General features: G+C 37.4%; 1 protein-coding gene across 1 annotated transcript in view; it reads right to left on the bottom strand.

Moving 5' to 3' along the window:
* The window catches only part of LOC121433212 (kynureninase), a 127674-nt gene that overhangs the window by 75293 nt on the left and 38452 nt on the right, over positions 1-13929 (bottom strand). Inside the window, exons 5-7 of the mRNA XM_041631558.1 lie at positions 3355-3416; positions 1875-1946; positions 293-367 (exon numbers count right to left, since the gene is read on the bottom strand). Of these exons, the coding sequence (XP_041487492.1) occupies positions 293-367; positions 1875-1946; positions 3355-3416 (209 nt within the window). The remainder of the gene's footprint in view (positions 1-292; positions 368-1874; positions 1947-3354; positions 3417-13929) is intronic.

Here is a 13929-nt window from a genome sequence, read left to right as displayed (position 1 = left end):
GCACACCCAGTTATATATCCCTTTCTCACCTGCTTGACCACTATAGACTTCATTGATATTAAAAGAAAAATTCCTTGCCATGTACCTTGAAAATGAAAATAAATATACTTCCTATTTGTTTTTTTTTTTTACTTTAAACAAAAGAGTCTACTAGTAACAAATACAGAGGTCTCTGATGCTTTCTTGGAAGTTACATCAAAGCCTTGAAGATAATAAATGTCTGAGGAAAATGGAGGGAAATCAATGGACACTAAGTAGAAAGATAATGGAGATTTATCTCTTTCTCAGATACCTCTCTTGGCATTATCATCCTCATGCTTTTCTCGACATCAAGTCCATGCAGTTGAATCTGTGACTCAATAGCATACTGAAAAAGAAAGCAATTATATTCAGTAAATTTAGTTCAAAGCACAGCAGTCCATGCACAAAGCTCCTCTAAAACAAATAATAAAATAACAGTGAAACCATATCATTCTGTTAAACCACATGTCAAAGGTAAAGTGAATGGCTACATCAGAGAGGTCCTTCTTAATGTAAGGAAGGAGGAATTGGGGCATTTGTTGAAGTATCAAATACTAAAGGTGATCACAAGTGCAGACTAACTGTTGGATATAGGAGATGCTACAGTGAAATTCATGTAGTGAAACTCACAACTGGGAGGAGAGTTAGAAGGGCTGGGCTTGAGTGAGGATACACTAGCAGCTCACCATAGGAAGAGTCAGGTAGCAGAGTCAAATCACATGGAAACTTGAGGGAGAAAAGAAGATATGAACGAGGCCAAATAACTAAGAGGAACTGGGATTCTCTTCAAGGTAGCAAGGTCTTAATCTTTTTTTTTTTTTCCAAAATAACCATTTGTTGGCTTAATAGATTACATGCTTTAAAATTACAAGGTGTAGTATAATAAAATAACAAAAAGACTGAAGTGAAGTTTCTTTAAATCTAAATGAAAAGGTTTCATCTGTGTATGGATCTGGAAGAACCATTATCAGACAGCTTCAAATCAACACGAACGAGAGGTTTGTCTCACTGAAACCTTGATTTCTTATTTGATTAAGTGAGCTACAAGAAATCCTTTAATCTTTTCTCTGTGTTGGGATGTATTTATATGTACATTTTCCTGTGTGTGTTCAGATGCACATATAAGAACCATTGGTTAATGCCAATGTAACTTTCCTGATCTCTACCTAGTTTTTTTGAGGCAGGGTCTCTCATTGAAACTGGATGTTCTTGACAAGATAGACAGGGGATCCAGCAAGCCTCAGACATCCTCCTGTCTCTTTCGTCTCCTGCTCTGGGACTACAGGCCCACACAGCCATATTCAGCCTTTTTCGTGAGTGGTAGATATCCCAGTTTAGGTCCTTTTGCCTGAGCAGCAATCTCTTTAAGACTTAACCATCTCCCTGCACCAACTCACCCTTTAATATTTTTTTCATGGAAAGAAATCAATAACTGTTGCTAGCATACTATGACAAAAGAGATGCAAATACAAGTTCATATGACAACTCAACATTGCTAAAGGGTTAAGCAGTGGAGTTTGTATTGATTTGATTTTATGAAATAAAACAGCAACAGGAATTAATAAAACATTTATAACCACACTTGATTTAGGGAATGATTTGCTCAACATCTTTAAAAAGACTAATAAATCAATGTCCCCATTCAGTCCTTTCCTTCCAGAACACATGTTTTGCTTGAACGAAAGAAATAAATCGACTATCTGGAAAAATACTGTAAATCAAAAGCACTTGACAGTTCTTTTTTAGTCCGCTTACTTGGAAATGACTAGAGAATAAACATTCAAGTCTGGAAAATGATATGTCCTGCTAGTAAGAGTAGAAAGAACATAAATATAATTTGAAGAAATTCTTACATGATCAGAAGGGAAGGCTTTGGCTTCTAGAAGAATCTTGTGCCGCTTTGGTGTGGGTTTAAAGAATGATAACTACAATGAGAGAGAGAGTTATTGAGAAGCATTAGTGCACAATTTACTCATTTGCTCCTTTATGCCACACTTTCATTTTGTAAACTCCAACATTCTAAAGACATTAATTAATTAAACATCTAAGGTATCTGACAGGGGTTCCTTTCCAATTAGCCTAGTTTTCAATGAGTTATGGATATGGTGGAGATATTGTCTCATTACACTTATCAATGGAAAGCAAACTCAGAGGAAAATGTGAACCAGATAAAAATATATTCTAAGGCTTTACCTAAATGTTAATTGAAAATTTATCTTCTTAAGCATTTAAAGGTAATTTCTCTAGAGTGAGGCTGAAATAGCTTGTTCTATGCTTGTCTTATTTACATATCTTACACTGCCAATTTGGTTCCCTTTATCACTGTTCCATCTTGTCTGGAGGTTTGCTTTATGGCATTTTGGATTAGGTCCAGCCAAGCATGCCTCTGCCCCCTCAGGCTACCCCTGTCCATCTTAGAGGCACCAGCCATAAGCACATTACTGGTTCACTGGCCCTTTCATTTCTCCATGAAGTCCCTGAACAATAAGCTTGGCACAGATTCTAATACAGATGACAACATGTTTTAACAGTATGCTCCTTATGGTCCAGGGTGCTAAATTAATTTTCACGTGGTACCTCATTGAGTTCTGTACATCTATGAGGAAGACGCAGTTGTCTTCATTGTTACAAAGGGAAACACTATTTCTGAGAGACACTGAGAACCTTGACTAACATTAAAGAGACACTAAGTAATTAGCTGGAAGTCAAAAGTAAGGATGTATGAACTTTTAGACACGATTCAAAAACATACTTACATGTTTTCATCAGAATGTAACATTTATTTTGTTTTCCTCTCTCTCTCTCTCTCTCTCTCTCTCTCTCTCTCTCTCTCTGTATGAATAAATAAACCCCTAAGGCACTTAGTCTGTGATGGTTTGTCAAGCAACTCTTTTGTCTTGATAACTATGACCAGTCACACTGTGATAACGGTGAGACACATTTGGCAGAGTTGACTTCATCTACCAAAGATGTGCTTTACTTTGATGTTAGAAACAACTAGCTTGTTTTTGTTTTCATCATAGGGAGTCATCCTTTCTGAGAGGCTTTGAGCTAGCCAGTGACGGTCCTCACTGAGCAACTTTCTCTTTTAAGTTCTATTACTATTTTCCTCTGTTCTCTAGAGAACTCATTACTCTAAAGCTCTTTGTAAGAAATAACTCTTTCATGATTGAGAAGGAAACATGAGATCATGGTCTAGAATGCTTTGGTGAAAATATAGACCATCTCACACGTTAATAAATAAATTGGAGACTTACTTATGAATTTAAAATAGAAACATTTCAGATTTTGTAAATGAGAGAACTCAAAACACAGATGTTAAAGAAATCTTACCAGTAGGAGATGTAAATTAACAGTCAAAGCATTCATTAGAACTATTTCTTTCTCGTGGGCTCCTGGAAAATAATCATCAAAGATGCATCATATTTGAGGCTTTTCTTGTTGGTTTGGAATGTAGTTGGAAAATAAGGCTGGAGCTTTACTTGAGCATATCAATGTTATTAGAGACAATAGTATATTGATGTGTCATTATGAAAATGAGGGGTCCCCATCTGCCCCACTTACCAAATTATATAAATAGATACATACATGTGTACAGTTAAAAAATCAAACCCCTCTTTTGATGTTATGAATAAGAACGGCAAATTAATAATCATTTTCTCTGACAGTGGTTTATCATATTATTAATTTGCAAAATTTCCTGAACAGTACTTTTTATGTGTGTAAGTTTTGAAAATAAACTTAAAATGATATTAGGATTAATCATATATTTAACGTTGGTCATTCCTGACATCAAACTAAAGCTCACCTTTAGTAAGAGAAGTCAACTCCGCCAAACATATCTCACTGTTACTACAATGAGATTGGTCATGTTTGTCAAGAGAAAAGAGCTGCATGACAAAATGCCATACCTTAAATATTTGCCCGTCCATAGGGATGAAAAGAGAATAGAAATGTGTACTGTCTAATGAAAGCATATGCAAAATTCAGATATTTATTACCTACACACCATGGGACCTGACTTCCAAGGATGGAGAACTGGAAGTAGATGGGAGACAGAGCCTACACTTGGGATGTGACAACCCAAGAATACTTCACACCTTCTGTGGTTCAACTTTCCAGAAAACTAGGCCTATTTAAGAAGAATGATTTCTTCACCAATACCGAAGAAATGATCATCAAAGAGTTCATAAAGTTTTTAGAGAAAATATATATTTTTTATTATTTATTAATTTATTAATTATTTATTAAAGATTTCTGCCTCTTCCCCGCCACTGCCTCCCATTTCCCTCCCCCTCCCCCGGTCAAGTCCCCCTCCCTCGTCAGCCGAAAGAGCAATCAGGGTTCCCACAAATGGACAGAAATAGAAAACACTATCCTGAGTGAGGAAAATATATAATTCTTGTCATACACTGTTTATTCACAGATATAGAACTCTTGTAGAGTTCCCTTTACAAACACAGAAGTCAATGTGATAATAAGTCCAATAATTTCTAGGGTAAGTTGACTTGAAGTGAGGCCACTGGAAATGAGTGTTTAACTAATGAATTCTTAATCAACATAGCTATTCAAGGAGGAACCTGTATTTTCCTTTGGTCAGAGGCTACTTGTATTTGCTATCTGGATTTCTTTTTCGTTGTACAATTAGTGGAGAGGTGGTGGGCATTAAAAACATGCCTGGTCATCTTAAGGAGAGTTAGGTTTGAAGCCAAGTGGCCATAAAAATAAATCTCCATCTACATGCCTACACAGGGTAAATGGACATAGTATGCTTATATCACATATAATGGTATGTGTCTTCTCCTACATATAACATACCTTTTGAAATGTGGTATTAAAATAAATATTATTAGCTCTATTCTAGCTGTTTCTCTATACTGCAGTATAACTTATTTTTACTGTTGCTTCTGAGATAAAACCCTAACTAACAGCTTGATTCTCTGTTATTTATAAGTATTTATTGTGAAAACCATTTTTTAAAAAAGTTTGATGCAGAAGACAGAAGGAGTAAAGAAAGATAACAATACTGCAAGAAAACAGAATTAATGGGGGAAAGCATTTAAAAACAAATAAAAATGATAAGAAAACACAGTAGTTGTTAGAAGAAAACAAAGAAACGGAAAAGACTGAAGAGCTTTTATGTAGAAACCCAGACATTAATTTTTGCTTAAGCACTACATATTGATTAAGACTTCTTTCCATCAGTTACTAGATGAAAAAACGAAAAAAGAAAAAAAAGACTACCATGTTCTGGGAAACTGGGTCTGTCACATGCTACATAATCTTTTTATTGGACCTAAAATATTTCTGGCATGGGCCAGTCTTGACACCACAAACATAGCCACCCCAGATGCACTGTTCTGAACCAATCCTGGCTTTCTCATGGCATTTCTCCCTCACTTCCAAGGGCATGCTCATTCTTTAACCAATTCTTTGCCAACAGTCCCTCACTACTTTGAATGATTACTTATCCTCACATAATTATCCCAACATTGAGTATTGCATATGAAATTCACCAGAGCACTTCACTGAATGCCACCCTAACCTACTGCTGAGCCCTGCCCAAAGACAGGATCCATTTATTTAAGTTGCAAATGTGCATACTCAGGTACACCCAGGAGGCATGCTAGAATTAAAGTCTTGAAACACTAACAGAAATGTTTACTGTGAGTATAACTAGAGATACTTAAGAATAATTTATTCTTAACATCACAGCAATGCCAACTGAACTAATTTTTACTTTATTTTCAAAAGGAAGTTTACCTAATTGACCTCATGGGTTCAAGTTGTACCTCTGAAAAAATGTTCTCCCACAATATCTCAATATTATCTAAGAGATAAATTGTTAATGTTAAATGAAACTCTTTCAAGTTGCCTCTCCTTGTTCCCCTTACTGTCCTAAGAGCCTTCTTTGAATTAATAAAAAAACATCATGACCTAAAATTATTCAGAACACAGTTTTTTAGAAGCTTCCTGAAAGCTTAAAACTTGGAAGGCTCTTCCCCTTAGGGGACCACCTGTGATTTTTCTTTGATAAATGTCAGAATAGGAGTTGCTTCATCAGATGTGAGTGTTTCCTGCTTGCTTTTGGCAGCTAAATACAAGCACTGTCTTCTCACATTGAATTCTAGCAAGGTAATATTTATGGGGCCATTACTATGCGCTGATGCTTTTTAATTTCAGAATTGTCTCAACGGCCGCTCCTTGGAGTCTAAAGTGAGCGGAACCATCACAGGCTCTGTTCAGGAAGTGCACCGACAGTTTGAAATCTGCAACTTGTGTTATTTCACACAGCCTTCTTAGCAACGAGATGAGGAACCGATTATGGGTTTCCATCTTTATATCAAGATGGAAACTGATATTCAAATAGAACTATCTCAAAGTCTCACAAATATGGTTTTGCTGTTGTTCAGAATGATATTCGGAAGCACCGCTTGTAAGACATTCCCCATAAATCAAATATGGAAGAGCCAGGTTCATAACCAGTTTCCTTCTTTGTCTCTCTAATCTCAAAATAATTTCAAAGTATAGCAAGCTGAGAAGAGCAAGTCCCCAAGCTGCTTACCATCTGGTAAGAGAGTCCACTCATACTGTCATATCATCCTTTCTCTTCTTTATTAAGCAGATGCAAATGCTATTGTGCATTTGATGTCAGGATTATAATTAGGCAAAGCCCCAAGGAAATTTGTCTAGTTACAAATTCCTAGGGCCCCTAGAGATGGCCAGGGCATGGAAGAGGGTCTGGGAGAGTTGAAGTGGATCACCCATGGATCATTGCTCCTCTTATGCTCAACCACAAGTTTCAGAAAGGAAATAGATTAATTTTACATTTAAAAAAGATCAAATGCTTGTATCTGGCTCTTGGTGATCTTTATGTATCCAGGGGAAGTAGACTTAATAACGATACTGATAATCTTCTCCAGCACATCTATTTCTAGCATCTTGATAATATGACACTAATTATAAGGGAAAGCTACTCCATGTTCCATGTGCTGTGGAATTGTTGGCTTTATATAAAATGTTTTATTAATATGTTTTCTTCATATCTAAAATTAAATTTTTTTATGTCTGAATAAATATGGCTGTTCACTCTCTTTCTCTTCCTGTCCACTCTACATATCAATGTGTATACATAATAACCACCACTGTCCTCTTATTGCTTGCTTTTGAAGAGTCTCATGCTCATTCAAAGACTATGTTTTCAAGTAACTAGAAGATCCAACAATGATCAGAATAAGACAACTCTGTCCGCTTATGACATAGTTAGCAATGAAAAGTAACCTGACTTTTGCTACACTTCATTTTTTTACATTATTTTATGATTTTAAGTCATACCATCTTCTGGAGACAGTTTGAAGCTTTTAATATACAACATAAAGAATAACAAAATTTGCAATAAATCTGGAAGCATGGAAAAGTAATAGAGTGTTTGTCTACTGTAGGCAAGGTCCTGAGTTCCATCTGAGGATATGTACACACTCACATGCATGCACACATGCATGCACACACGAGAGAGAGAGAGAGAGAGAGAGAGAGAGAGAGAGAACAATGCAGTAGAATATGTAATATGTATAGAAGAAACAATATTTTGAAGTTATTACATTCAATTTGGATATTTTTTCCTCTTTGAACCTCTTTGTAACCAAGATAAAAGGAAATTCTGTATGGTTTTTCCTTGACAAACACAATAAAAAACTGTAAAATATAAATCCATTGATTAAATCAAAACCCTCACATTGTGTTTCCAATAAAAAAGGTCAGAAAGAAAAATAAAATCACTTTTTCATTTCAAGTCAGCCAAGAGAAACCAATTTCTTACCTAACCTTAAAAACCAGGACCAGAGAGTTAGTCAGAGTTCCAAATGGGCCACTTTTAATTGGCACACTACCCTTCCCTGTGCCTTAGTTCCTTTACAGGACAGGTAACCCACAGACACCTGATGTAAGCAATGTGTCTCCCTGTCCTTCCTTGAAAGGAAACTAAGTTTACCATTATCTGTTTTCCCTTTCTGTCTTGGGTTTTCCTTTGGTTCTTTTCTATGGATAAAACCACACTCCTTTTCTAAACTCATAGGGATCCCTACTCTGGTGTTGTGTAGCAATTCCCCTGGTTTGCTTGTTTCTGAGGTTAGTGACTGAACCCAGGGCCTAGATTATGCTGGACAAGCACTCTGTTACTGAGTTAAGTTCCCAAGTCCCTGCAACAATTTCCTCTGAATTCAAACATTCCATCCCTGAGGGAAGTTCCTTCAAATTTGGGAAATACTCAAAAAAAGTTGAGGACCTAATGAGGCAACATATAGGTGCCATAAAAGTCCCTACCACTTACCAGATACCCAATGCCTTCCCCCTGAAAATTAATAGGCAGAAAGAATTACTGAGGAGAGCATACTTGCTACCTGAGATCTGTGCAAGGCACTCCAAGGTTTCAGCTCTTGTGTGATGGAGGAGGGTCATCTTTCTATCTGTTGTTTCATTGGTTAAATAAAGAAACTGCCTTTGCCCTTTAATAGGACTGAAAATTAGGTAGGTGGAGTAAACAGAACAGAATGCCAGGAGAAAGAAGCTGAGTCAGTGAGTCGCCATGATTCTCCCACTCCAGACAGCCGCAGGTTAAGATCTTCCCTGGTAAGCCACCTCGTGGGCTACACAGACTATTAGAAATGGGTTAGGTCAATATGTAAGAGCTAGCCAATAAGAGGCTGGAACTAATGTGCCAGGCAGTGTTTAAAAGAATACAGTTTCCATGTAATTATTTCGGGGCATAAGCTAGAGCTAGTTGGTGGCCGGGAGCTGGGGCAGCAGGGAAGCGGCCCACAGCTCCTCACAACACTTGTGAGCCACTGCCTCTGCTGTGGTGGGCTGTCACTGATACAACGACCTGTGTGAAAGTAATCCCAACAAGCTCATTAGGTCACCAAATTGGACTTTGTTGATAATGTCCCTTTGGTCTTTTGTAAGTTCCCTTACTGAAAATGAATAGATATTTGTTATTGTCATACAACATCTACTTCAGGGAAATGCTACCCAATTCTAAAGCAGAAATAAAGCCAATGAAGATTTTGTTAATTTTGTTCTTTCACATTATCAAAAAAGATTAAAAAAACTTCATACTAATGCAAGCATTGAATTGATTTTTATTTTATAAAATTTGTTTTACATACCAACCACAGTTCACCTCCCTCTTTCCCTTCTCCCCTACTTTCCCTGTATCCCCCATCCACACACTCCTTCTTTATCTCAACTTAGATGGGATAAGGCCTCCCATGGGAATCAACAAAGCAAGCCACGTGAAGCTGAGGCAGGACAAAGCCCCTCCCTCCTGCTTCAAGGCTGAATAAGGCATCCCACCATTGGGAATAGGTTCTAAGGAGCCATCTCATGCATCAGGAACAGATCCTGGTCCCACCACTAGGGCCCCCCCCCCCAAAAAAAAACAAGCTACACAGCTGTCACCCAGATGTAGAGGGCCTAGGTGGGTCCCATGCTGGCTCCCTAGCTGTCCTTCCAGGGTCCGTGAGCTCCCACAAGCTGAGGTCATGTCTTTGTGGGTTTGCCTCACAGACTAGAGAGATGGTTCACTGGTTAAGAGCACTGGCTGCTCTTCCAGAGGTCCTGAGTTCAATTCCCAGCAACCACATGGTAGTTCTCAACTATCTGTAACAAGATCTGGTGCCCTCTTTTGGCATGCCTGCAGAATGCTGCATATATGCTAAATAAATAAATTGGGCTAGATCAAGGGATAAACATTTCTCTATTACATACAATTTTAGAAATAATTTAGACAATGGCATTTACTTAAATTTTAAAATTAGTGTTTAAGAATACTGCTTATAATTCACTTTTATAAAAATTATGTATTTATATTCTGTATACAATAAAGCAATGCTAGGGTTATTTCACTGGACACATTATTAGCTACAGCAGAAAAAATAATTATTTAACTCTATAATAATTTTTATATAAGATTTAAGGCTTTGGGAAATTATTTATATATTTTATTGAGTTCCAGGTATACAAAATAGACTATTGATATGTCAGGAATGATTATCTTTTATATGCCTTTTTACATTGAAAACTGAAATATCTCTAATATAATTAATACAACATCCAAATAAAAATTCTCAAAGAAAAGAAGAAATGTCTGATATGATTGTCTCTTTACTCCCAGCTGTGACTTAGATGAAGTAGGGAGAGATCATGTGACCAGATAGTTGACCTTGTCATCTCACCTACTACCTCTTGTTTGGGCAATGACTGCACACCAGACCCTAGAGCAGACTGAGCACTGAGAGCATAGCAAACTTGAATAGGCTTCATGGCAACCTTCTCACGTGGCCTTGAGTTTCCTTACTGCTGTGCTGGGTTGGGTCCTTTCAAATCAGGAGGTTAGAATATGGAAAGTGCACCTCATGCTCTGTAAATTGCTGTCATGTTATCACAACCAAAGAGTTAATTGTGAAAATGCCAACCTACAGATAGTCATCTCCAAGTAGGGACCTGCGGCGGGTGTCACAAGTTGGGGCACCAGAGAGGGATCAAACTCTGAACCTATGAAATGTGAACTAACTCTGGGACACTGGTGTCAGAATCGAGTCAAATGACTGTGAACATAGTCTCAGTGTCAGGACTGGTTTCCAGGATTGGAAATGCTTTGGGACATGAATTACATGACACTTTATGTAATTTACCAACTAGATAAAGCTTCACAAAGCGGAGGTTAATTAATGTAGCTTTTTCAAATTTAAAAATGGTCGGACAATTTTCTTTTCTAAGCAAGCTGGACATCTACAGTCCCTTTCTTTCCTTACTAATAACAGTAGAAGGTAACTGCTTTGAAATTTTCTTTATTAATGTGACATGCATGTACTTATTGAGCAACAAAATGCTTGTGCATTTAATGAGTTGCAATAGCCCTATAAACTTTTAAATGGTCACAGGAAAATTATGTAGAGTTTGCTGGCTTTACATAAATCTCATTAAATAATATCATCTTATGACTTTCCTAGCCTGTATATAAACATTCTAACTCCCCATTATTTTGAGGATGATAAATACTAGACACAAAGTAACACGATTAGAATGGAATTATTATCTGAAAAAAACTATCATTACCACACAAAGAGAGAGAGACACACACACACAATGCACATTCTACAACTAAAGAAACACAAATCTCAAGTTGAATTAATATAAACCTTTCTTTGTAGGTTTTCTTTTTTTAACCTGTTAGAAATTTCAACAAATACAAATGGTTTTCTGAAACGGAACTACTACCTATAGTAGAGATTGTGAACCTCTTTCCTTGTCATGCACAGGGATTTCTAACAGATCAAGATTGCTGTTCCTAGAAAACTTCCCGGAGGAGCCGGAGATCCTGTACTTCTAGCCTTCCTGAGCTTGGATGCCCTTTGGCATTCTGGGCTATTAGATTTCAGATCCCAGAATCCAGGTTGCTAATGCAGATTTCAGTCTTTGGGCTGTTTCCTTTGCTGCCCCAAAAGCCGCACTTGCAAAGTTCTGAGCCCTTTCTTAGCAGCTCTACTTCTGGTCTATAGAGGCATATTTGTTTATATTGTTCTTGTCATCTTTCTGTGCCATCGGAGATCGTAGTTTCAGTGTGCACTCAATATTCAGATTCCATTACACCTCCACATTAAACCAATAGAAATTCACATATTAGGAACTCAATAAAATTGGAATGAAGTAAGGTACTTTTGCTCACACCTTTTCTTTTTTATCAGAGTTACAAATTTTGTAGCAGATAGCATACTGACATAGTTTACAATGTAGAAGATAATTATTAAATGTATGGTGCAGTCTATAGTAAGATGGTTCCACTGAGTTGTTGGGCAGGAGAACAGCCTCCTCTTTGAGCCTTTTAGGTTAAAAGCACAGGGAAGGCACAGGCTCTTGGTGAGTTCTGGCTGCTAAGAAGAGTATACTTCCATTTATATGTTTTAAGTTAAATGTGTCTTCCCATGGTCATATGGTGAAGCCCCAATCCCCTGTGTTAATTAAGAATAATTGAGGCCGGATGGGTAAGGTCTTAATCAGGTATGACTAGCTTTCTCACAGGAAAGAAAGACCACTGGGGGAAAATATGAAATGGTCTTGTGCAAGCTAGGAAGAGAGCCTGCTGGCTTTGAGATCAGGACTGTCAGTATCAAAGAGAAAAAAAAAAAGGTGTCTTCTAAAGCTTCTCCATCTTGAGCACTTTATTATGTAAGCCTGGACTGACTGACATGCATGCTATTCCTCTCATTTGGTCTGGTTTTCCCCTACATTCCAACCCCTAGTCTTCTCCAGCAGTGTGATATAGGAGGCTCCCGAAGGCCACATACAATACAGGGCAAGAGGGTCATTTGTATACAGTGTATACAGTCTCTCAATTGATCTCTTTTATTCCTATCTTCATGCAGACTCCCCCATTTGATTGACTGAGTAATTTCCAAACCTTTGAAAGATAATTACCAACGTAATGAAAGGGTTGTCATTTGTTTGTTTTTTCCATTAAAAATTTGATTTATTGCATTTTATTTGTTTTTGTTTATTTGTACAAAAGTAATTAGCAATTGTCATTCTGCTAATAGATTCTCCAAATAGTGTGGACATCATTAGTTTTGGATTTCAATTTTGTTCATTGAGAGTTTGCATCTTTTCCAGTTCCTTAAATAATTTCTGAGTGATAATTCAGGTTAAATGTATTTCCATGCATACGTCTGGTACTTGGTCAACTAAAAACTTAGTTGCTATGGTAGCACAAGTCACAGTGATAAGTACTGGGCTTTCTTGTGTTTTTAGTGGTCATGTGCATATTAATTTTGTTTTGTAGCCAGGAGAAAACCCAGGGACTTTTTTGTCTTCATTTCTTCCTCACTACAGCCTTGGGATTTCTAACAAAGAACCATACATTATTTTTTGAGAAGATATTTTATTTCTTTACATTTTAGGGGTTTGCCACAAGCCTTTCTGCGTTTGAGTCCTAATTCTCTGCTCTAATTCTACTTGTCATCCATGGTGATTGAATCATCAAATTACTTGCCCAGAATCAAATGACACAAAAATAAAGATGGTTTTATGCTTTCTGATAAGGGTGTGAGATTTTCAAAACCACTTGAAAATTGGGTAATTTCAAAAGTACATCAAATGTTTTCATATAGCATCCAATGCCAAATATTTAAGCCAATGAAATAAAAAGTTAATTTACTATCTAAAATATCATGAATTCTACCAATAGAATACAAAATTTAATTGCAGAAACTTATTATGCCACAAAATAGCACCAATCACTAATCATATTACAGTTAAAGTTTCAGGGATGAATGGATGATTCCATAATTAAAGGCACTACAAAATACCTAGGATGCATTCTCAGTACCCATGTTGGATAGCTCACAACTGCCTGGAACTCCAGCCCTAGGGGACTTGAGGCCTCTTCTAGCCTCTGCAGACACATCTACACACACACACACACACACACACACACACACACACACACACACACACGAGAGAGAGAGAGAGAGAGAGAGAGAGAGAGAGAGAGAGAGAGAGACTTAGTTACTGTTCTATTGCTATGATGAAATGACATGACCAAGGCACATGCAAAGGAAAACGTTGAACTGGGGCTTGCTTACAGTTTCAGAAGATGAATCCATGACCACCTTGGCAGGGATCATGGTGGCAGACAGGTACTGGAGCAGTTACTGAAAGCTTACATCCTGGCAAAAGCCAGAGAGGGATGGGGCCTGGCATATGCTTTCGAAACTTCAAAGCCCACCACCCAGTGACACAGCTTCTCTAATAAGATCAAACTTACTCCAATAAGGCCACACCTCCTAAACCTTTTTTAACAGTCCACCAGGTAGGAACCAAACATTGAAATCTGTGAGCTTCTGAGGATCAGTT

Source organism: Microtus oregoni, unplaced genomic scaffold (assembly GCF_018167655.1).
Source record: "Microtus oregoni isolate MIOR12 unplaced genomic scaffold, Mior012 000037F_ref0000500, whole genome shotgun sequence".
Taxonomy (NCBI): domain Eukaryota; kingdom Metazoa; phylum Chordata; class Mammalia; order Rodentia; family Cricetidae; genus Microtus; species Microtus oregoni.
Note: the sequence above shows the minus strand (reverse complement) of the source record. Positions and strands in the feature narration are given on the sequence as shown.